Source organism: Theobroma cacao, chromosome 2, assembly GCF_000208745.1.
Source record: "Theobroma cacao cultivar B97-61/B2 chromosome 2, Criollo_cocoa_genome_V2, whole genome shotgun sequence".
Taxonomy (NCBI): domain Eukaryota; kingdom Viridiplantae; phylum Streptophyta; class Magnoliopsida; order Malvales; family Malvaceae; genus Theobroma; species Theobroma cacao.
The window spans coordinates 2,658,485-2,679,820 of record NC_030851.1 but is presented as its reverse complement, the minus strand read 5'-3'; the positions used below and the strand labels follow the sequence as shown (position 1 = coordinate 2,679,820).

The window sequence follows — 21,336 nt, the reverse complement described above, 5'->3', positions numbered from 1 at the left end:
TCAAATATTACTAGTTTAATAATTTTTTAAATTTAAATCACGTTATTTTAAAAAATTTAAACTCAAATTGTTAGTAACAATTTATTCAGATCCTTAAATAAAATTTAAAGTATGTTATTGTTAATTTATATTTTCTTTTAGAAAAAGGAGATTCGTATCCATACTTTTTAAGTAAAAAAATCATATACTAATTAATAGGTCAAATATTCAAGTGCATTATCAATTTATATCTACGTGAATTTATAGAAGTTAAATATCTAGTATTTATTTTCTATCCTTTTCATAATAGAAAGGGAAAGAAAATCCAAACACATACAACATTTACTTATAGGCTAGTAAATTACTTATGGTAGTACCGCTTGAGTGAAAAGTTCCAAGCGTTGCTTAGCCAAAGCACTTGCTTTTTTCATTTGAGAGAGAAAGGACGGACGGAGGGAGAGAGAGAAAGAGAGATAGGGATGGAGAAGAAGCTAACAGCGTCAAGCCATCTTTTCGTGACGGTTTTCCTGTCAGGTTTCGCCACCTTCATTGTGATTCCGGCCATTACCGATGTTACCATGTTCGCCCTTTGCCCTGGCACTGATGAATGCTCCCTCGCCATTTACCTCTCTGGATTACAACAAGCTGTACGTTTTTTCTTCAACTGTTTAGTTTTCCTTTTCTCCTGCTATCCTCTTCATTTTTTTTAACCCTGAAAATTCTGGGCTGTTGCATTCCTTGCTTTTTTCTTTGTTCTTAACAAGAACAACAAACAAAAAATAGAAATCAAAACTCTTTCTTCTTCTTGATGCTCTCTTCTCTTCTCAAAAACGGAATATGAAAAAGAGAAAGAGAGAGAGAGAGAGAGAGAGAGGGTTCATGGTTCTTCAGTTACACTAGAACATGCAACTCTACTTCCCATCTTAGATACACGTACGTGCCTCCACAACTGCTTGAATTTCAGTGCTAAAGGGTTCCGGAATCCGGGAAAAGTATCCTTATTCCTTGTCAATCTCGTTTTCGTGTCTTTCTAGTATAGAGAAATTAGGAATAAATTATGAAACCCCATTTTTTTTGTATCAAATTAAGAACCCTTTGATTCTCACGACCACTCCTAGTGTACAATCCTACTACATTAACTTTTTTGACTTTCCCTCCTCTGGGTTTTTCACTGTTCACCTCATTCTCTTCAATGTTAATTTATGATAAGGTAGTACATGTGGAGAAGTATGGACCTTGCAAGGTTTTTCCGAGTTGAGTGACCATATGGATCACCACCGTACCTACCGTTCAAATCACACCTACCAAATATTGGGTGCTTTTCCTTGTGGGTGATATTTTCCATGGAGTTAGTAATGCTCAAGTTGTCCCTTCCAAGCAAACAGATTCCCAATTCTTGCATAGTGCCATATTGGATAATTGGTAAGTGTACAAGCGATTTGTACATGTCTCATTCCGATGCACATAAAGACATCACAATCGCACAAACATTTGAATTTGTTGGTCACTCGAATGTGACTCTGTTCCGTGACTTTTGAGGAGAAGGCCAGACCTAATTATGAATGAAGCAACTTGCCACAGTGTGGACGAAGGGTCATGTTAACATGTCGATTTCATGTTGTCCCCTTACAATTTAATTTTAGTTCCCTTTGCAAGTTATCTTTGGACGAAATTTCAGTGCAAAAAAGTTACTAAGATATTTATAGAAAAAAGAGGAAAAGACAGCTTAGATTTTCTTCCCTTGGAGTCTATTTCTCGATTAGGATAGGATTTCTGCCCCACGGCTGTGTTAGTTTGTTTATTTCGGGATATCTACAAGGTGCCAAAAAGATATCTACAGTATATAATTAATATAGTAGCAATTTTGATAATATGCTATAATATTTTAACCCTCTTTAGTTTATTAAGTCATGTCACACATACACCCAAAAAATAAATCAGGTCAAATGGTGTTATGATTCAGGATGATATTTTTTTTAATTAATAAAAGAAGTCCATACCTTTTTGGGTCAATAATCGTAAAAAAGGAAAAAGAAAGAAAAACCCATTGTCATCGTTGAAATTCATAGTAAATTATCAGGAATCTTCGATATGGGTACCAAAGAATCTGAATTCCTCAAAGGATAAGGTTGGGTTCAAGCCCAAAAGCACAGTTTGAAATAATTTAGCAAAGAGTTAATTGAGTAATTGTTCATTATTATCAGCATGATTACTTAAATATCTTCCAAACGTGGTGGCATTTAGCGCTTACTTGTGACTGTGTCTGGTGTGATGCAGATGATAGGACTGGGGACGGCCTTGATGATGCCACTGATTGGGAATCTGTCGGATCAGTATGGAAGAAAAGCTCTGCTCACATTACCTATGACTTTGTCCATTATTCCCCTTGGTATGAAATCGAAATAGGAACAGTAACTGGTGTTTCATGACTGCTTTCCATCATTCCATGGTCCTATCTTTGGTCCAAAACATGTTTTTCTGTAAGCTTCCATGCATCCATGCAATGCTTGTCTTGTGCCTATTGGTATGGGACCTATGGGTTAACGGGTGACAAGTCACCTCATGGTTACTTCATTTTCCAACGTAACCTGATTTGGCATTATCAGGTATTATACCTTGAATCGGGTTGGAGCAGAGAAAAGTGTCGGTAGATTTTTTCAACGGATGCCTTCTGGCATGTCGTTTACAGGGTGATGTGGAATGGGGTTCACCATTGACGTTTGCCTTAAGCCATCTGCTTGAGTTTAACTCTCTGTGATAATTTACTTTCTCTTTTACTTGAATATTCGCATTCAATTTCTCATTGAGCAATTTGAGTTGAGTCCTTGTCACTTTTGTGCTGTTCGCTACCCCTTTGCTTCCCATGTGAGCAATAAGGTACAAACTTCTTTATGAAGAGTTGTCACATCTTGATCATGTTACTGCCGTTGCTTTTAAGAATCTGGCAAAGGCTAGAGTCCTGCTTTTCATTTTCCTTTAAACCAATTGCAAAATCTTTAAAGTTAACATGACTATCTTCTTGCAGCTATATTGGCATGCAGCAGAACAACCAATTATTATTATGCCTACTATGCGCTCAGGACCCTCACTGCCATGATCTGTGAAGGCAGCATTAACTGCCTTGCTCTTGCATATTTGGTAATAACCCTGAATCATCCTTAACTGCTTTGTAATCTTGGAAGCAAGCACATATTCTCCAGCATCATCTTGATTCAGTGTTGAACTATTAGTGAATGAAGTGCAGGGCAGTTTTTAACATATCGGAAGGCATCCTTCTATTCCTATAATAGGATCTGATCCTCCTAACCCCTTTGAATATTAGTGACATCTTATATCAACCCATTCTAAAGCACAAACAAAAATGACTTTAGGAAGAGTTGACTATATGCATTAGATTAACAAAAACACCACAATATTTACAGAAAAGAGGTAGGGGGTTAGGTTTCAGCCCTAAAACTGAAGTAGATGTGTTAGAATCCATGTTCGGCCTTACCAAATGTCTGTCAAGTATATTTCAGCTGTTTACAATTTTATTTGCTAAAGTTGTGGTCTTTGCTTGGCAGGCAGACAACATTTCAGATAGCCAACGGGCATCTGCATTTGGAATCCTTTCAGGCGTAAGCTCAGGTGCATTCGTCTGCGGAACCTTAGCAGCTCGTTTCCTCTCCACTGGTTCCACATTTCAGGTTTTTCCTTGAGCCTTGTCTAGAACCTCTAGACTGTATCTTTGTTCATCATTGTATATCAAAATTTTTGCTACAACTTTTTGTTTTGTTTTGATCCTTTCAGGTTGCTACGTTTGTATCAATGCTTGCAGTAGTGTACATGAGAATATTCCTTGAGGAAAGTATACCTGATCAAGTTGATGGAATGACACAACCAATACTGAAAGAAGGGGAAGATGTCATTCAGAAGGATGGTAATGCACCTAGAAAGATGCCAGTATTCAAGAAAATTCCATCCGTGGGAGATATTATTAGCTTGTTGAAGAGCAGGTAAGGTTTGCTATATATTTCCCAGTACTTTGGTGCTCAAGTGAGCTCAATTATGGTCCAATGTAAATTGAGTTGCACTCATTAGACCATGCTGATACCCCCAGCCCTGGCAAACCTTTTTGAATGGAAAATTTTCATAAAAAAACAAAATCTGAAAGAAATAAGGGAAAATTTTGAATAAATAAAATTTGTGAAACTTCTTTTAACTACTTGTGATAAAGTATATCTGCAGCACTTTAAACATTCAAGAAGAATCTTCAGATCTTCTTTGCTTAGAAGCTTTGTAATAAGTACTCAGCGAGAAGTTTTCTTCCATCAACTGAATTATAAAAAGGAGATCAGAATGAAAATAATAATCATGCAACCTTGTGAATATATATATTTATCCATCCCACTATCGAAAACGAAAAGAAATCCATCCCAAGGACTAGTAAAATTAAGCTATCAATGGTAGTATAGATTCCTTTAAAAAGTGAATGCATAAGTTGTTTTCATGGCCTTGTCCTCAAAATAATTTGATGTACTTGTATTATTACTGTTTGAGAGATGACTAATGAAGTTATGATTGCAGTCCATCATTTTCCCAAGCAGCAGTTGTTGCTTTCTTCAATAGTCTTGCGGAGGGTGGGATGATATCTTCATTAATGGTATGACTTCCTTCTCTAATTGTGAACCATTACCAAGAGAAAGTTTAGACAAATTTTTGTTTTAAATCTCATGATGATCCAAATATACATGGTTGAAAATGACAAAAATCAGTGATTCAACAGCCAACAACTCTTCAAATCTTTTCTTTTTTCCAGAAATGGCAGCTAATGTTTCTTGTAACACCTAAGAGCAGTTTATGAAGCAGAATAGTGGTAATTAAATGGTTACAGATTTATCGAAAATTTAAGATATGAAAAGTGGTTGTTTAATAAATTGATCAAATTGTCTGTTCAAGTTTTATGCTTGTGCATACCACATCCTTAAGTGCATACCACATCCTTAATTACAATCTTGTGATCAAGCAGATTAAAGTCTCTTATGAAAAATTTTCTGCCATGCAGTACTATTTAAAAGCCCGTTTCCACTTTAACAAGAATCAGTTTGCTGATTTGATGCTAATTGCTGGAATTATATCAACCATTTCACAGGTTTGTTTTATTGATGCATGGTACATTTCCCATACTATTCGATTTTCTTATTTTTGTTTTATTCTTATATGCTTCCGAATCCTGCAGTTGTTTCTCATGCCCTTATTGGTATCTCCCTTAGGGGACGGGAAGTTGCTTTCAATAGGACTCTTGGTCAGCTGTGCAAATGTAAGAGTTGTATTTTCACCTGCTCAACCTTTATTGTTACTCCCTCTGATATTTAGTCCTTGCAAGCTGATGGCATTGCAACCATGTCACTGATGAATTTGCACCTGGTGTTATGCAGGCCATTCTTTATAGCATAGCCTGGTCAGCTTGGGTAATTTGCTTGCTTCATTTTTCTTTTACTACTAGACTACTAGATCAGCAGAAAAAATTCTTGTTCTGTCAGTTATGTCGTTAGACACAGAAGTAACCTCAAAATCAAAGTTATGTCACCTGGATTTTCGGAGCAAGGTGACATGGCAACCGCCTTGAGGAAATAAAAATCATCATATCAGATAAAATGGAGAAGTTAATAGCATTACTTTTAAAGTTGAATCTTGATTGAGTTGTGTTTACAAATAATGTTTTTGCACGGAAGGTCTCTATTAGCAAAAATTAGTACCAAGCTTTGGGAACAGTATTTATAATTCATTACTCTAAATGATTTGATTTTTGCTTCTGAGTGTGCCTTTCTGTATGTAACTTCGGGTGGAAAGACATGTTCATGCAGGTTCCATATGCAGCTACTGCATTGTCAATAATGATGGTCTTTGCACCACCATCTGTAAGTTTTTTTACTTCCATCTCATTGCAAGCTTTGTTCTGTTAGCTGAAACACTACGTCTGTTGATTGAATCTTATTAATTATGCAGTTACGCAGTATTGCATCAAAACAAGCTGGCGCCAGAGAGCAGGTAATTCTAGCAAATTGGATCTTCACTCTTGCTCCTTTCTCCTATTTCAATCCTCTTCTTCATGCATAACTTTAATCGGTCAAAACACAATATATCAGGGGAAGGCTCAAGGATGCATCTCAGGCATAAGTTCCTTGGCCAACATCATTGCTCCATTAGTCTTTAGTCCTCTGACAGGTGTGTAAAGACTGGTATTTTCGTCCCTTTTCCCAAAAATTTCCCTTTTATTGACAAATGTCAGTGACCACTTCTTCTGTTCATACAGCATTGTTCCTGTCCGAAGATGCACCATTTCATTTCCCCGGCTTTAGTATTATTTGCATTGCGATCACATTGGTATGAACTTTTACCTAGTAAGCTACTATATGTTCTCAATAAACTTCTCATGTTTCAACATTGAACATATTGATCATCCATGCTGTTTGATCAGCATCAGCATCTGCAAAAGTTAGTCACATTGCTAAAAACCCTTTTCTGGTTATAAGTTCTGCATTCATCAACAGCAACTAATCTGCCAGAGCAGCCTAAACCTGTCTTTAAGAATGCCAAAGCCAATAGGATATGGAGATTGAAAAATGTTAATAGAACAAAAGCTATTAATATAACTAAGATTGATCCAGTCTTCTATCTGTCAAAAACTGAACTTTCATTTGACATAAGTAGAAAATTAATCACTAGAGAAGAATGATCCTGCTGACAGCTTAATGCCTCCATTTAATCATTGTTTTTATCTATCACTTGCAGTATCATTTCTTATGTAACTAAAACAGAGTTACTTTTTTTTAACAGATGATTGCCTTCATTCAGAGTTTGATGATAGGAAGTGCTCCTTCAACTTCAAGTGACAAAAACAGCAGCAATTGCATGGAGGTTTAGTAGTAATCATATATACTAATTAGTAGAAGATGAAAATCTCGATTATTACAATTAAATAAACTCAGTCTGTAACTATGTAGCACACAGATACTCCTAAGTTTTTAGCCCGCCAAAAGAGTTGCAAAGGCGATGTGCAGTTCGTCAATAAGATTAGTTGACCCTTTGGGAGGTTTAATTATAGAAACGAAATGTAAGATTAACTATAAGTCATATATAGCCAGACGCGGGTTCTCTCAGTGAAACAATTCCCACAAACATATCAAATTATTACTCCTAAATGTATCTATAATTTCATTTCGATTCTGTCTGGACTAATGTGCAATTCAAGTACTGCAGTGTCATGATAATTATCAGGTTTTTATCAAGTTTATCAGCTGATCAGCTGCAGTATCAATGTGTCATGAAGTAAATTGCAGTTCAATTTGCAGATTATGATATTCTGGGGTTTTTATCTCAAGTTTAAAAATCTTTTGTTTTTTCACATTTTAACATGTGTTTATAAACTTTTATTAAATGAATCAAAGGTAGATCAATGCAGCCATTCCTAGTGTGTTGACTGGTAATTACTCAGGTTCTTCTTCCTATTTCTTAGTGCAAGGCATGATCTTTTCTTGGAAAACTTTGTTGACATGCCCAAAATAGTGTATTTCCATGCAGGCGTAAACGTAGAGAACAAGAACAATGAGCCCACAACTGTTTCTTGTTGAATATTAAACATGTTTAGTTGTAGGTTGTGTTTTTTCCCTTTGTATCAATGCTGTAGAAAAATGTTGAGAATTGAAACTACATTAAGTATATGTTGGCACAATAAGTCTAGGGTGCTTTTCTGGAGTTAATAGCTGCATGGAGATTGGGATTTGCTTCACGTTACCTGCTGCAGATGAAGGCATGGAGCATTGTGGCTCCTTTTTTCAGATGGAGCGGCTAGAGGAAAACCGGGTCCGGGAGAAAACATACATATCCATCCCAATGAGCCTTAACTCAAGTGCTTCGCTGTTCTGTTCTGCTACTACAATAAGCCCAACAAATGACCCAGCTTTAACAGACTTCCATTCCAGGCTAATAAAACCTTGTTTCCTCGGCGGATAACCCAGTCAAGTCTCGTGCACATTCCAAATCTTGAGTGCTCTCGTGAACCTCCTCCAGTAAATAGTTTGGCCTCAGACTTCCTTCTTTTTCGCCAGAGCGTCTGCCACTTCCTTTATTTCTCTGGGAATATTGTATATCTGCCATACTCTCAGCTTTTTCTTCATATTCTCTATCTGTAGCAGTAGCATCATTTTGTTTCGCAAGGTTAGAGTCCATTAATCGCACTACCGTCGAGAAAAGAATGAGACTCTCGTCATTCTCGTTCCTTAACACACCTCCAATACCCGCTTCTTTCGATTCCCCGCGAGCTGCTCCATAACATTGAATTTAGGAATCTGAAGGCAGACTCATTCTCTGTGGGCCATAGAGCTTGCGCCCAAGTAGCGACCCGCAATCTGGAGTTGTCAAAAACCTGATCTACGTCCCACACGTTGTCTTTAAACACTGTTTTGTTCCGCATCAACCAAATTGCCTTCCTCGACACAGACAATATTCCAACCCAGAAAAGTGTGCAATTGTTGCTTTTGTGCCACCCCATATTTGACACCATCTGGCCAAAACAACCTAGGAATTCTCACAATGAAAGAAAAGATGCGGAACAGACTCACTCACCTTTTTACACAATGGACATACAGCTGCACCACGTTGAATCTTACTCCTCTTTGACCTGCAAAAGTTGGCCACAGAAAACCTCGAGCTTATACGAGACAAGTCCAGCTCATACAAGTTTTCAGAAGATAGATGAGTAAACATTCCTCTCCACATGACTTTATCTTCTAACTATTGAGTTTTCACTATAAAATCTCAGAGGGAAAATTAAGAAAAAAATATTTGGAGAATAAGAGCACAGCAGAACAAGCTTTCTGGAAAAATGAAATTTCCTCTCACAGTTTCAAAGTTCCTTTCAGTATTTATGCAAGGATTTTCAAATCAAAAATTAACCGAGTTTAGATCTAGCCTCGATAAACAAAAATACTAAAAAATAGGATCTAAAATCTATCAAGAAAACGAACCAGTACCGATTCTTGAGAAAGATTCAACGGTAACTAAAACAGAAACTTGAAACATATAATAGACTCCTCACCAAAACGACTCCCTATAATGCGTTTCAAGCACAAAACACTAACAAACAACTAAAACACAAACTACACTGTTTTGACATCTGCTAGAATCTTTGATTCCAGCCACATACAGTTACTAGAGAAAAAGATAAGGCTTTCAACAATAAGTCTCCCTCAACAGCTCACATCTGTTCTCCCACTAGCCCAACTCTCCATTCAAAGAGATCTCTCCTCAATTAAATTTTCCAATTCCAAACGCTCCCCCACCCGTTCCCTATATTCACACACCCTCCCATTTTTCTTCCTCTCGTGACTGTCATAGCTATGGATGAAGGGGAAAGCAGAGAGAGCATTGTGATGTTCCCATTCATGGCTCATGGTCACCTCAATCCTTTCATGTCACTTGCAAGGCGACTAGGGCAAATAAAAGGCTATGCAGTCACCATTGTCAACACCCCTCTTAATATCCAAAAACTGAAATCTTCACTCCCTTGTAAAACCAACATACACCTAGCAGAAATCCCCTTCAATGGGACTGAGTATGGACTCCCACCAAAAGCAGAAAACACTGATACACTTTCTTATGAGTTCATAGGTCGTCTCATGGAAGCCTCTGAAAAACTTGAATCCCCTTTCAAGAACCTAATCATAAACATCGCAAATAAGGAAGGGAATTTTCCTCTGTGTATTATCTCTGACATGTTCTTGGCATGGACAGTCAAGGTTGCCAATGAGCTTGGCATATTTCATTCGGTTTTCATAGCTGGGGCTGCTTACAGCATGGGCATTTACTTTTCCCTCTCATTGAACACAAACCAACGCGGTACTGAAGAGGAATTCGCACTGCTTGATTTTCCTGAAGCAGCAAAACTTCACCAATCCCAACTTGGGATTGATCTCAAGTACACAGATGCCATCGCATCTCTGTTCCGTTTTCGTGAGCGCCAGTTCTTACTCTGCTTACGCTCTGATGCTATATTGCTCAATAGCATAGAGGAGTTGGAACAAATTGGTGCAAAATATTTTCGCAGGAAAACGGGAGGGAAGCCCGTGTGGATGGTAGGACCAGCCTGCTCAATTGCTAAGGAGGATGAATCTACGCAACAAGGCACGTTAACAAAGAGACTCTCTTCAAATTTTAATGACTTGTCTTCATGGCTAGATGCCCATCCACCAGGTTCAGTTCTGTATGTATCTTTTGGATCGCATAACACCATCTTAGCTTCACAAATGAAAGAATTGGCGATGGGCTTGGAGGCAAGTTGCGTAGCATTCATTTGGGTCATTAGGCCACCCCTTGGCTTCAACGTGACAGAAGAACCCAAAGCTGATGAATGGCTGCCTGATGGGTTCGAAGAACGAATTAAGAAGAGTAACCAAGGCATTTTGGTCCGTCAATGGGCTCCCCAAGCAGAAATTCTCTCGCACAAATCGACAGGTGCCTTTCTTAGCCATTGTGGTTGGAATTCAGTGCTGGAAAGCTTGTGTCATGGGTACCCATCATCGGCTGGCCGTTGGCTGGAGAGCAGTTCTTCAACTCCCAACTGCTGGAAAAGGAAGTTGGTGTTTGCTTAGAGATTGCTCGAGGGATTAAAACCGCAGTGGTTGAGCAGGGTCATATTGCAGGAACAATCAACTTGGTCATTGGCAAGACGGTTAAAGGAGAGCAAATGAGAAGGTCAGTCCGTGAAATTCAACAGAAAATGGAAGATGCAATCCTGGAAAGGGGAGATTTCAAGGGATCGTCCGTGAAGGCCATGGATGAATTCCTCCTTAGAGCAGCAATTTGGACAAAGAAAAAGCATTCTGTAGATTCAGAGCAAGTAAGCAATGGAACTGAATACTAATTTCATTTCACCAAAGCTACTTCTTAATAATAAACAAGGTAATCCTTATGTACCACACTTGTTGAAAATTTCTGAGCAATAAAGAAATCAATGCGGTTTTCACATCTACAGCATGCAGAGTCTTTTAATGAGAAAAGCATGTAGGTTCTATGAAGGCAGAAAGGCAAATAAAGCCACAGCCTTCAGAATGTTAGAGAAAGCAAACAGGCGAAGGCCAGGTGCTCTCTCGATGTTAGAAAAATAGATAATAAATGAGGCATCCTGATCTTAGAAGACATCATGATATACACACATACATCAAATAATACACTAACAAGTGATAAATAAACAGCAGAATATTATGCCCACATAAATAAATAAATAAATGAGAAAGAACTTAAATATCTAATAAAAGAAGCAGAGGACATAAAAATTTGTAAAACGGCACTCAATATAGTTTTGACTTAAGCCCTATGTTATGTACAATTATTAAACACGGTTGCCACAACATGATCATTCAACTAAAGAAGTCCTCCGGACCAGAGGCATTCCCTCCATCTGAAGAAGCATCACTATTGGCATTGAATGTCAACATAAGATCTAGAAGTTCCCCGCCCGCTGCTGATGAGTTTTCTCCATTCCGCTCTGGGCTACTCCCCCACCTTTGCAGTGAAAATAAGTGCAACATCAGGTCCTGCGGCGTAGTCACTCGATACATCCAGCCCCTAGGTTTTGGTTTGAACTGGACACAGAAAGTGCAAAATTACAATCATCATTAGTTATTAGCATCATAAACTATCAAGAAATTTTTTAGCATTGTCATTGCTATCATCAACATCATTATCACCATCATCGCTGCAATCACTATCGTCACCACCGTCAACATCTTCATCGCCATCATCGTCATCGTCATCATCATTGTCATCGTCATTGTCATCGTCTTCCTCATCATCAATTTCATCATAAACATCATCGTAATCATCATCACTGTCATCTTCCTCATCATCGTCCTCATCGTCATCATCAATACCAATAAAATTATTATCATCATCATCCTCGTCGAATGCAGCAAAGGACAACCAACGAAAGAGGGCTGGTTTTGGAACCTTTTTCAAAGAAGTAATAGCAGAGAGATCAGCTCCTCTGCTTCTCATACATCTTTAGAATGGATATTGCCAACCAATCCGTGTGAATTACGCAATTAAGAACAGCAAGCCAGTGTTGGCATTAAATAAAACATCCCTGGGATTCCCTAAATTGTAAGCTACCTTGGCATCTAAAATACATTTCAGATTTCATTTCATTCACAGAATTCCTAGGAGTACATGAATATTTTAGAATGCCAGGATGGGTGGATTGAAAGAGATCACACAGTAGTTAATCTGAAAGAAAAATTAAACAAGAAAAGCTGACTAAAAGCCATTGGAGCTCAGGTCACTTCATCTCAAGTCCAAATCTCAAGCCTTCCCTCCTATCACAACAGAATTTTTTTTTTTTTAAAAAAGAACTGAAGTACCAAAGCCACATTGTAACAGGCACTTCTATATCTTGAACCAACTCATAAACACTTGCTTCTATTGGAGGAGAGATAAACAATATGGAAAAAGGGTGTGGGCTCTTTCCACCTTTTTGTCCTAGCATCACGCAGCATGTTGATGAGGAAAAATGCATTTGATCTCTTAAGCTAACTTATTTATAACCCAAAAAGTAACACTAGTGTTATTCTTTTTTTTTTTCTTCTTCAAAGTTTTGTTTCTGTAAGAGATTAAAAGGACATGGCATACCTGTTCAATGTTTGTTGGAAGAGTAGCTTTATCAATAGCCTTTGGAGTCCATATCTTGATGTCCTTCTCAATTCCACTGCTAGCAAGAACTGTGGTATGAGGATGAGGCTCGATACAGTTGACTACATGCTTATCAGCTTCCATAACACGAATGAGCTCTCCACTTTTCTTCTTCCAAATAAATATTCGGCCACAGTCAGATCCACTAACCACATACTCAGATTTAGGTCCAAAGAAGCTCACACCCTTCACCGTCTCACAATTTCTGTGTCCTTTGTAAACTAGGGGACTAGCTTTTTCACCAGCTTCCATAGCTGATGCTGATGCAGCTGAGTGATCAAGTTCCATTTCACTTGCTTCACTACATGCAGACAAAGGAGATGATGGGACTGGATTGGGGCCCAGTCCCATATCCTGTGTAAAGAGATAGATGAATTCATCATTGTAGGAGACGAGAAGCTCACTCTGATCTGAAAAGGCCAAGCCTGTTATTCCAACATGCTCATCACCAATCAAATGAGCAGGGCAAAAGTAATCTGTAGGTTGACCAAATTCAGTTGAGCCATCCCACTTATACTTGCGAATATCATAAAGGCGAGCATACTCATCCGACCCTGCAACTGCAAAGAGATTTGGGTTCCTTGGATCAATTGCAATGGCATTGAGATGGATAACTGGCCTTGTATCATCAATTGGAAGGCATGTGAAAAGTTCTGTAGCGGCTGCAGTTCTAAGATCAATCTGAAATGCAAGTAACAGTGTCACAGGGCTGTATGAGTCAGCTACATTAAAATCCAGGTAAAAATCAGGTTACCGGAGAAAAGGTCAGCATACAGCAAAAATACAAGAAGATTAACATGAGAATGTAGAGTTGGGATTATGTTCTTCCATTAAAGACATGACTTTATCTGGCACACAGACATGTGATAAGAAAAAAGGTACAGTAAGAAAAAGAAAACATAAGTGGACAAGAAAAGAATCAATTGCAGACAACCTGAAATCAAATTTGAACTCCTCAAACTGTTGTTCAACTCAGCCACATATAACTTAGTAAAAGTTTTCTGTAACCAACTGTTTTTTGCTTAAATCCCATGAAAGTTCCTAACTTATCAACTAAAAGAATTTAAAGGAAATAATAATGACTTCGAAGTTAAACACAACTCACATGCTGCACTAATCCATCTTCACCGCAAGTGTAAAATATATGAGGGCTTCCTGGTTCAATGGCCAATTTATGAGCTCGTCCCTGATGTTTGGCCAACAACCTAGTTTTGACCCCACGTTCCAAAATTTGAGCATGTCGAACCTACAATAAAGAAACAGTTCTCAGTTAGAATTGAAACTTCTTAATTCACTATACACAGATCTTTGCTTAAGCACATTGTTAGCTGCTTAGTGCTCCTTTTTTCCTTAAGCCTCATTTTCCTTCTTAACAAAGAAAAAGGCAGAAAGAAGATATAATAATGCTCATCCTGGAGGAAAATTAAAGTTATGCAGTTTGACAAAATTGTTATTTTGTCACTTTTCACCATATGGATATATAACAGAGATTTCAAAGAATTCACAATATTGATAGATTAAAACTTGAAATCTTTTTCATGTAGAGAAAAAGATGGAAAAAAAAATTAGGAAACCTTAGCATTTTAACTTACACATTACATTCAAAGAAAAAGAAAAGATTAGCTTACCTATACCTCAGCTAACTCATTCAAATTTGAGTTGTAAACCAACTCAACGGTTACCATAATTAAATATATAAATAAATACAAATCCTACATCCAATTTTATCTTTACAAAGTAAAATGATTAGAAGTCTTTCATACAGTATAATCCAGACTTGAAATAGAAATGCTTCTACTGCCTGCCTCCAGAAAAATTGTTTATTCAATTATCTACTGTTGATTTTTTATGATATAATAAAAAAATTAATATATGCACTCAAAGGGGAAAGATGTGTCTAGAAAATTGTTCACTAACCAGAAAAAATTCTAAATCAGTCCTAACAAAATTTTCAAAAAAATGTTGCATGCCTAAATAAGAAACTCACCTGCCCATCTGCAGCACAAGTAACCAAGCTGCGATCATCTGTGTAAGGCATGATTTTTGCTTGGAAAACATTGTTGACATGCCCTGACTGGAAAGAAAGCTTGGCATGCCCAGTTTCCCAATCCCAGAGTACAACCAGCTTGTCATCAGAGCCAGAGACTAAAATGTTACCATCAGCATTAAAGCTCACTGTGTTTACACAACCTCTGTGCTTTTCAAGTTTCTTGTAGATTTCAAGTCGGAGCACAAGATCCTGGAACATAAAACAATTAACTAATCAAAACCTACAGCAACATGGGAATTTGTAAGGGATAGCAAGTTCGTTACTTCCACCTTTTAAACATTTGCTGGCTGGTCTGTCACACATATTGTACCCATATTAAGAAGCCAAAACAATGTAATAAGCATATCCATTCGTTCAAAACATTAAGGCACAAGTTAGCAAAAGGAGCTAATGCTGATTAACAACAATTACAACTGTTCAAAAAAGAAATGCTGACAGTGGAATTTCTCAATTAACTATACAAGTGCTTCATGAAAATATTGAAAGAAAAAGATCAAAACTTTCTGATACAATCTTTGCAAAAGAAGACATCTTTATCGTTGCTTCTCCTATCACTAATTCTCAAAATTTAACACCCATCGTTTATTTTTCCAATCCCAGATCAATGACAGTTATAAATTAAGAAAATCAACTAAAATCTACCAACAATCAATCAAAACTAACTTCAATTAAATCACAACAATAAATGTAGTTACCCAGAACCAACTTCTTAAACAATATATAAATTATATACTTATCATTCACTCGATAAAAAGAATTGGAAGGCACCATAAGAAAATAAAGATCTTTACTATTTTGTGGAAGACGGAGAAGAAGAGAGAGAAACGGGCATAAGGTTATCCAGGATAAGAATAAAGAATTAAAACCTCCGAAGCAGCGAGCCGGTGGGCGAAGCTCCTAGTCGAGAGTTCCCCGACTTCCCGTTGCCAAACATCAACCACCGCCTTGTCCACGCTCGTTTTTGACCTTTTATTCTTCATCATCAATTAAAATTTAAAAAACAAAAAAAAAACAACTAACTTCAATCAACTCTGAATCGTAATTGAAACTCGAAACCAGCCTTGAAAAATGATGTTTCTGTAATGTTCGTGACTCAGTGAATTGGAGCGAGTCAATAGAGAAATCAATTCCCTTTTTCTCTCTCTGAATGTATTGGTTTTACAGTTTTCCTTTTTATCTTCCTACCCAAAATATAATGGAAAAGCTTTTCCTCTGGCGTTTTTATGTGTTTCTGTGCGTAAACTTCTGTATTTATATGTACACGATTCCACGTACGCGATGAGGGTATTCGATTTTCGGCGCTTCTCGATTTAGCATTAACTTCATCTTCCATTAGGTTTTGACACATGGCATCATCAACGGTCGAAATAAAGTCTTGATCTTCCATTGCGTTTTCACACGTGGCATTATCAAAGGTCGGAGTTTTAACAAGTTTTTATTTTTTTTATTGGTTCTTTATTATATTTTCATTTTAATTTAAAAAAAGAAATTATCATAATTTCTTTTAACAATTTGAAGTATTATTTTTAATGTCTTCGAATCAAAATTAAAATCCGAATGTTTTAACAAAAAATACATACCTTTATTACTGAATTAAATTTTGATATTTAAAAAAGTTTAGATTATTATGACTCTATTTAAAACGGAATTATTTTTTTTCAAAAAAAATTTCGTGAGTTGTTTTTGTTTGGAAAATAAAAAATATATTTCATATACAAAATATTTGAAGAGTTTTAATATTGCACTGCACAGTTACATTGCTAAAACCACCCAAATAAAAATTTGAAGTCCGAAATTGGGAAAGGTATCATAATTTTATAATAATTATAATATAATTAATTATATTAAAAATATATAAAAATTAAATTAATTAATAAAATATTTATCTATTCTGTCAAGATTAATAGTTTTCTAGCTTTTACTTTTTTATTAATTTTCAACTATTTATCTTATTTTTATTAAAAAAAATAAAATTAACTTGATTATAAAAGTTTCATTCGAAATTTTACATCTTAAAAAATTAAAAAATTTTAATAAAATTTTTTTCTTAAATTTAATTAAAAAAATCTCATTTAAATATTTTGTTTTAAATCTTTAAAATTATTGAGCCAACTGCATGGTTTTTAATTTGAGAGGTCTACGAGATAGCTTTCATTCTTCTTTGTTTTGTCTAATAAGGTCCAAATCATAGAAGTTTAAAAAAAATCTATTTTATTACACGTGTATAGTACGTAAGGGCAGAGTATCAATTCTAAAAAACAACAAAAGTAAGTGAATAAACCTATCACTATCAAATTTAAAATAGTCATTATTAAATAAAATATTTACTTTTAATATATTCTTTTTAATAAAAAAAAATTTCAACAATCAGAGAAATAAAAACTTTGATGACAATAAACTTTACTTCAACACAAAAGTTTATGATTTCAAAGACAAAAACAACCTCAAGTTTTCAAGTCTTCAAATCGAAATTTTTAAACTTTTTTCTTTTTTCTTATTAAGGTTGTTGAGGGAAGAATGAGTAGATTTTTTTAAAGAGAATATACTTAAATTAAAAATGTAAAATAAAGGGTATTTATATCTTAAAATATTTATGTAGTATTAAGTTTAATTTTTTTAATTGTTGACTAATAATGTTAACAGTTCAAAAGTCAAAAATATTATTTTAAAAAAAGAGGAACTAAGTATCCTTTTTTAAGTATTTTGAGCAAGTTTCTATGAATTTTTCCCACATTGTCAGTGTCTTTACATGTTTAGACTCGAGGAAAACTTCAAACAGGGGTTATTTCATCAAGGCAAACATGGAATGACCACATGTTTCTAAATTTGAAACCGGTATGTCCCCATGTTTCACAAGATGCCAAGTTTAGAAAGACAAAAAGATGGACAAACTAGTCATGTGAAAATGGATAGAAACAGCATGTATCTGACAGTCCAAAATTCATAAACATTGCTGTGGCAAGGAAGAAGATGAAGGAGAAAGGATGTAGCAGATTCTAGTCAAAGTACCAATCTCTGCCATGTCTTGAGTGAAACCCAAAGGTTGCAAGCAGTCACATTTGAACAGAAAAGCGAAGCTTTATCATTCCGAAGAAGCAAGCCTTTCACAGTTAATAATGAATCATGATGCAGAAATTTCTTCCTTGAGCAATACAAGTTGTAGTACAAGATGACAGAGTTCCTCATTAGATCCATCAAGCGAGCCCACGATGTTGCTGAGCGCCAGATTGTAAAAGCTGGAAAACTGTACATTTCCAAGCTATAAAATGTAAGGCTATTTTTGAAATTGACAAAGCAGAATAATTGTGGGAGAAAGTCCACCTCATCATAATTATGCATAGAATTTTCTTGCCTTCGCGGTTGATCAGAATCTCCAAATATGTATGGCATGTTAAAGTTTGCATGATGGTCCACTAATCAGGTGAGGATCTTGTGCCTCCATCCTTCAACCAGCTGAGGAAAAGTCAGAACTATTCCAGCACCACCTAGCAACAATTGCTCCAAACTTTTTGTAGTCCACTGCATGAATCAGATACAATTTACTAGAAAAAGATTTACCCATGAAAATAGTTGTAATTTAAGGAAAAGCCATATATATTGTCAGTGAAACAACATAAAATAAAAACACAATGGTTAGTGTCTATAGTTTAATTGTTTTCAACTTGTCAGATTCAAGTTGGTTCACTGCCCGAACAACAACCATGAATGAAGAGAAAACAGGTGTTTAAAGAACTTAAAAGAGTATTGAAAATTTTCAACTTGTTTGACATAGCATACAAAACACTTCTATTGTCTATACATTTAAAATCATCCTGGCAGAATAATATAATATTAATATTGTGATGATTCCAATCATTGCGATTTCATATATTTTTCGCAAAAACATCCTAAACAGTCGATTCATAGCCTTCAAATCATTTGGAAAGCAAAAAGGAAACCATCCAATAAAACTAACATCCACAGAAATATAGTAGTATATTACTCATGGAATAGCCAGCCAGGTGTCCTATCCAGTAAACTTGAGAAGGGAAAGTAGTAGATTCTGTCCCAGACAAGAACAGAATGTTCAGTTCAAACAATTTCTTGACACCTTGACTTGAATCACTCAAGTCAAAAATCTAAATACCTTGTCCATGGAGAGCTTAACAAGCCAATAATGATCATGAAAAGTAAGTTCTTCAAGCCAGCTGGCTTGCTGATGTTACTTTTTACCCAATGTGATAATTATGTCATCAAGTTTGCTCCTTGTTTTAATCCTGAAGGAAAGGAGATCGTGTCTGAAAATAAAAAAGAAGCACATCAGGAACATAACAAAGCAAAATGTTCCTACTTTTCCTACAATGCCAAAAGGAAAAAAATCAAAACGCTCTTACGTTCAGTTAGTCATTATAAACAGCTCTGAATTAAATTTGGAGCAGCCAACTACTATGTGCATTCTTCCAATCAGCAGCATGAGGGATCTATCCAACTGTATGCTGCTTGCTTCCTTACTTTGTTTCTTTCCATCATTTCTCTAACTTCTACAGCATCATCCCACTGTCCTTTGTCAGCGTACATATTGTAAAGCAATATATATGGGGCTGAGCTTTCAGGTTCCAGACTCATCAATGCTTCAGCAGCAACTTGAGCCAACTCTACATTGTTATGCACCCTGCAAGCACCTAGTAATGCACCCCACACTGCCTTATCTGGCTCAAATGGCATACTCTTGATCAAATCCATGGCTTCCTCAAGCTGCCCATGCCGACCAACATTGTCTACAAGGGAAGCATAATGTTCAACCCTGGGCTCAATGCCATATTCATTAACCATGGACTTAAAATATGCCCGACCTTCATCAACTAATCCTGCATGGGCACATGCACTTAAAACAGAAATAAATGTTATATATGTTGGCTGAACCTTATTCCTCTCCATCAATTTAAAGAGTTCCAAAGCCTCAATAGCAAAACCATGTGATGCATAGCCGCCAATCATTGCATTCCAAGAGATTACATCTTTCAGTGATTTCATCTCATCAAAAATGGTCCGTGACTCAATTATTGCCCCGCATCTCGAATACATTGTAATTAGGGAGTTCTTTATAGGTACATCTGGAATTACTGTCTTTGACACCAGCTGATGAATCTGCATGCCTAAGTGCAGATCCACAAGCCCAGTAGCCACACTGAGGACTGAAGAAAACGTATGTCTATCAGGTTTCTCTCCTTCAGCTTGCATCTGAATGAAAAGCTTAATTGCTCCTTTGTAATCCTCATTTTTCTCATACCCTGCTATTATGGAGTTCCATGAAACTAAATGCTTCTGGGGCATCTTCTCAAATAAATCAAGAGCAAGTTCTAACCTACCCAGCTGAGAAAACCCTGAGATCATTGAATTCCAAGATAGGCTATCAGGCTTTGGCATTGTATTCAAAAGATTTGAGGCCTCCTCCATATCTGACATCTGAACATAGCCATTAATCATGGTGTTCCAAGAAATTGTATCTCTTTCCACCATTTGGTCAAAGAGCTCCCTAGCAGACACAATATCTCCTGCCTTCACATAACACATGATCATCGAATTCCATGACACCACATTTCTTTCAAACTTCCCTTTTCTCCCTTCCTTTTGAACACAGTTATATGGGATTTGATCAAAAAGTCTCCGAGCATCATCTACCCTTCCCTTCTGACCATACCCTGCAATCAAAGTATTACAAGCTTGAACCAAACCTTCCCTCCAACCGCCTCTATTTCCACATTCAATCAAAACCCTGGCAGCTTCATCCAAATCTCCGTTCTGAACTAAACCAGACACAAATGCACTAACGGAAGTAGAATCCTGTTCAGGCATCCTCTCAAAATACTCAGTAGCACTTACAGTATCACCATTACGCAAAAACCCAGTAATCATAGCATTCCAAGAAACCACATTCCTTTCAGGCATACTCTCAAAAAGCCTTATAGCTTCATCCATCCTTCCATTCTTGGCATACCCACTAATCATTGTATTCCACGAAACGAAGTCTTTCCTGGGCATTTGATCAAACAACTTTTTCCCTTCCTCAAGAAATCTGTACCCCAAACACGAAGCATAACCCGAAATTATCAAGTTCCATGACACGATATCTCTCTTAGGCATTTCATCGAAAAGCTTTCGCGCCTTGGCAATTTCTCTTCTTTTGACATACCCACTTATCATTGAATTCCACGTCACCGTATCTCTTTGCGGCATTTGATCAAACACGGATTTCGCTTCGTTAAGCTTGCCGGTTCTTATCAAATGGGAAAGCCTCTTGTTCATTGTATACGAGTCCGTGGCATTAGAAGAAACTGCCTTGGATCTTAAACAGGACGCGAAACGAAGTGACCCGGGGAGAGACTGCCGCAGAGCCGTGATTCTAAAGGCCGAAACGGCGGCGCCGAATCTCCCCATTTCCGTTACTAGCTGCAGCCTTGCAGGCGAATGGTGATCATCGGACAAGCATTTGTGAAGGAACACTCGTTGGGTCTGACGTGGCAAGTCGACGTGTCAATCCTATTCTTTTCTTTTCTTTTATCTTTACTAGACTATGGCCCGTGCTTTGCACACGGGCTACT

The 21,336-nt window shown here is 36.8% G+C and overlaps 3 protein-coding genes and 1 pseudogene across 6 annotated transcripts; 2 read left to right on the top strand and 2 right to left on the bottom strand.

Moving 5' to 3' along the window:
• Positions 325 to 7,188, top strand: LOC18607488 (hippocampus abundant transcript-like protein 1). Of its 2 annotated transcripts, none has more exons than XM_018115316.1 (14): positions 325 to 626; positions 2,257 to 2,368; positions 3,005 to 3,117; positions 3,543 to 3,665; positions 3,769 to 3,974; positions 4,546 to 4,621; positions 5,024 to 5,110; positions 5,198 to 5,278; positions 5,397 to 5,429; positions 5,826 to 5,879; positions 5,968 to 6,009; positions 6,108 to 6,186; positions 6,275 to 6,362; positions 6,799 to 7,188. In XM_018115316.1, the coding sequence occupies exons 1-13, from the start codon at positions 459 to 461 to the stop codon at positions 6,349 to 6,351; spliced, it is 1,251 nt and encodes a 416-aa protein (XP_017970805.1). In that variant the 5' UTR covers positions 325 to 458; the 3' UTR covers positions 6,352 to 6,362; positions 6,799 to 7,188. The 2 variants fall into 2 exon arrangements, with proteins under 2 accessions (XP_017970805.1, XP_007041737.2); XM_007041675.2 differs by having other exon boundaries at positions 327 to 626; positions 6,275 to 6,345.
• On the top strand, positions 9,157 to 10,987 carry LOC18607485 (annotated as a pseudogene).
• Positions 11,168 to 15,984, bottom strand: LOC18607484 (DDB1- and CUL4-associated factor 8). Of its 2 annotated transcripts, XM_018115315.1 has the most exons (6): positions 15,622 to 15,984; positions 14,693 to 14,944; positions 13,811 to 13,951; positions 12,646 to 13,386; positions 11,709 to 11,967; positions 11,412 to 11,603 (listed from the first exon to the last, which is right to left on the bottom strand). In XM_018115315.1, exons 1-6 carry the CDS (start codon positions 15,736 to 15,738, stop codon positions 11,587 to 11,589), a joined length of 1,527 nt encoding a protein of 508 aa, XP_017970804.1. In that variant the 5' UTR covers positions 15,739 to 15,984; the 3' UTR covers positions 11,412 to 11,586. The 2 variants fall into 2 exon arrangements, with proteins under 2 accessions (XP_007041733.2, XP_017970804.1); XM_007041671.2 differs by lacking the exon at positions 11,709 to 11,967 and having other exon boundaries at positions 11,168 to 11,603.
• LOC18607483 (pentatricopeptide repeat-containing protein At1g62260, mitochondrial) lies at positions 17,629 to 21,326 on the bottom strand. Of its 2 annotated transcripts, none has more exons than XM_018115311.1 (4): positions 19,129 to 21,326; positions 18,882 to 19,032; positions 18,077 to 18,274; positions 17,629 to 17,999 (listed from the first exon to the last, which is right to left on the bottom strand). In XM_018115311.1, exon 1 carries the CDS (start codon positions 21,170 to 21,172, stop codon positions 19,199 to 19,201), a length of 1,974 nt encoding a protein of 657 aa, XP_017970800.1. In that variant the 5' UTR covers positions 21,173 to 21,326; the 3' UTR covers positions 17,629 to 17,999; positions 18,077 to 18,274; positions 18,882 to 19,032; positions 19,129 to 19,198. The 2 variants fall into 2 exon arrangements, with proteins under 2 accessions (XP_017970800.1, XP_007041731.2); XM_007041669.2 differs by having other exon boundaries at positions 18,108 to 18,274.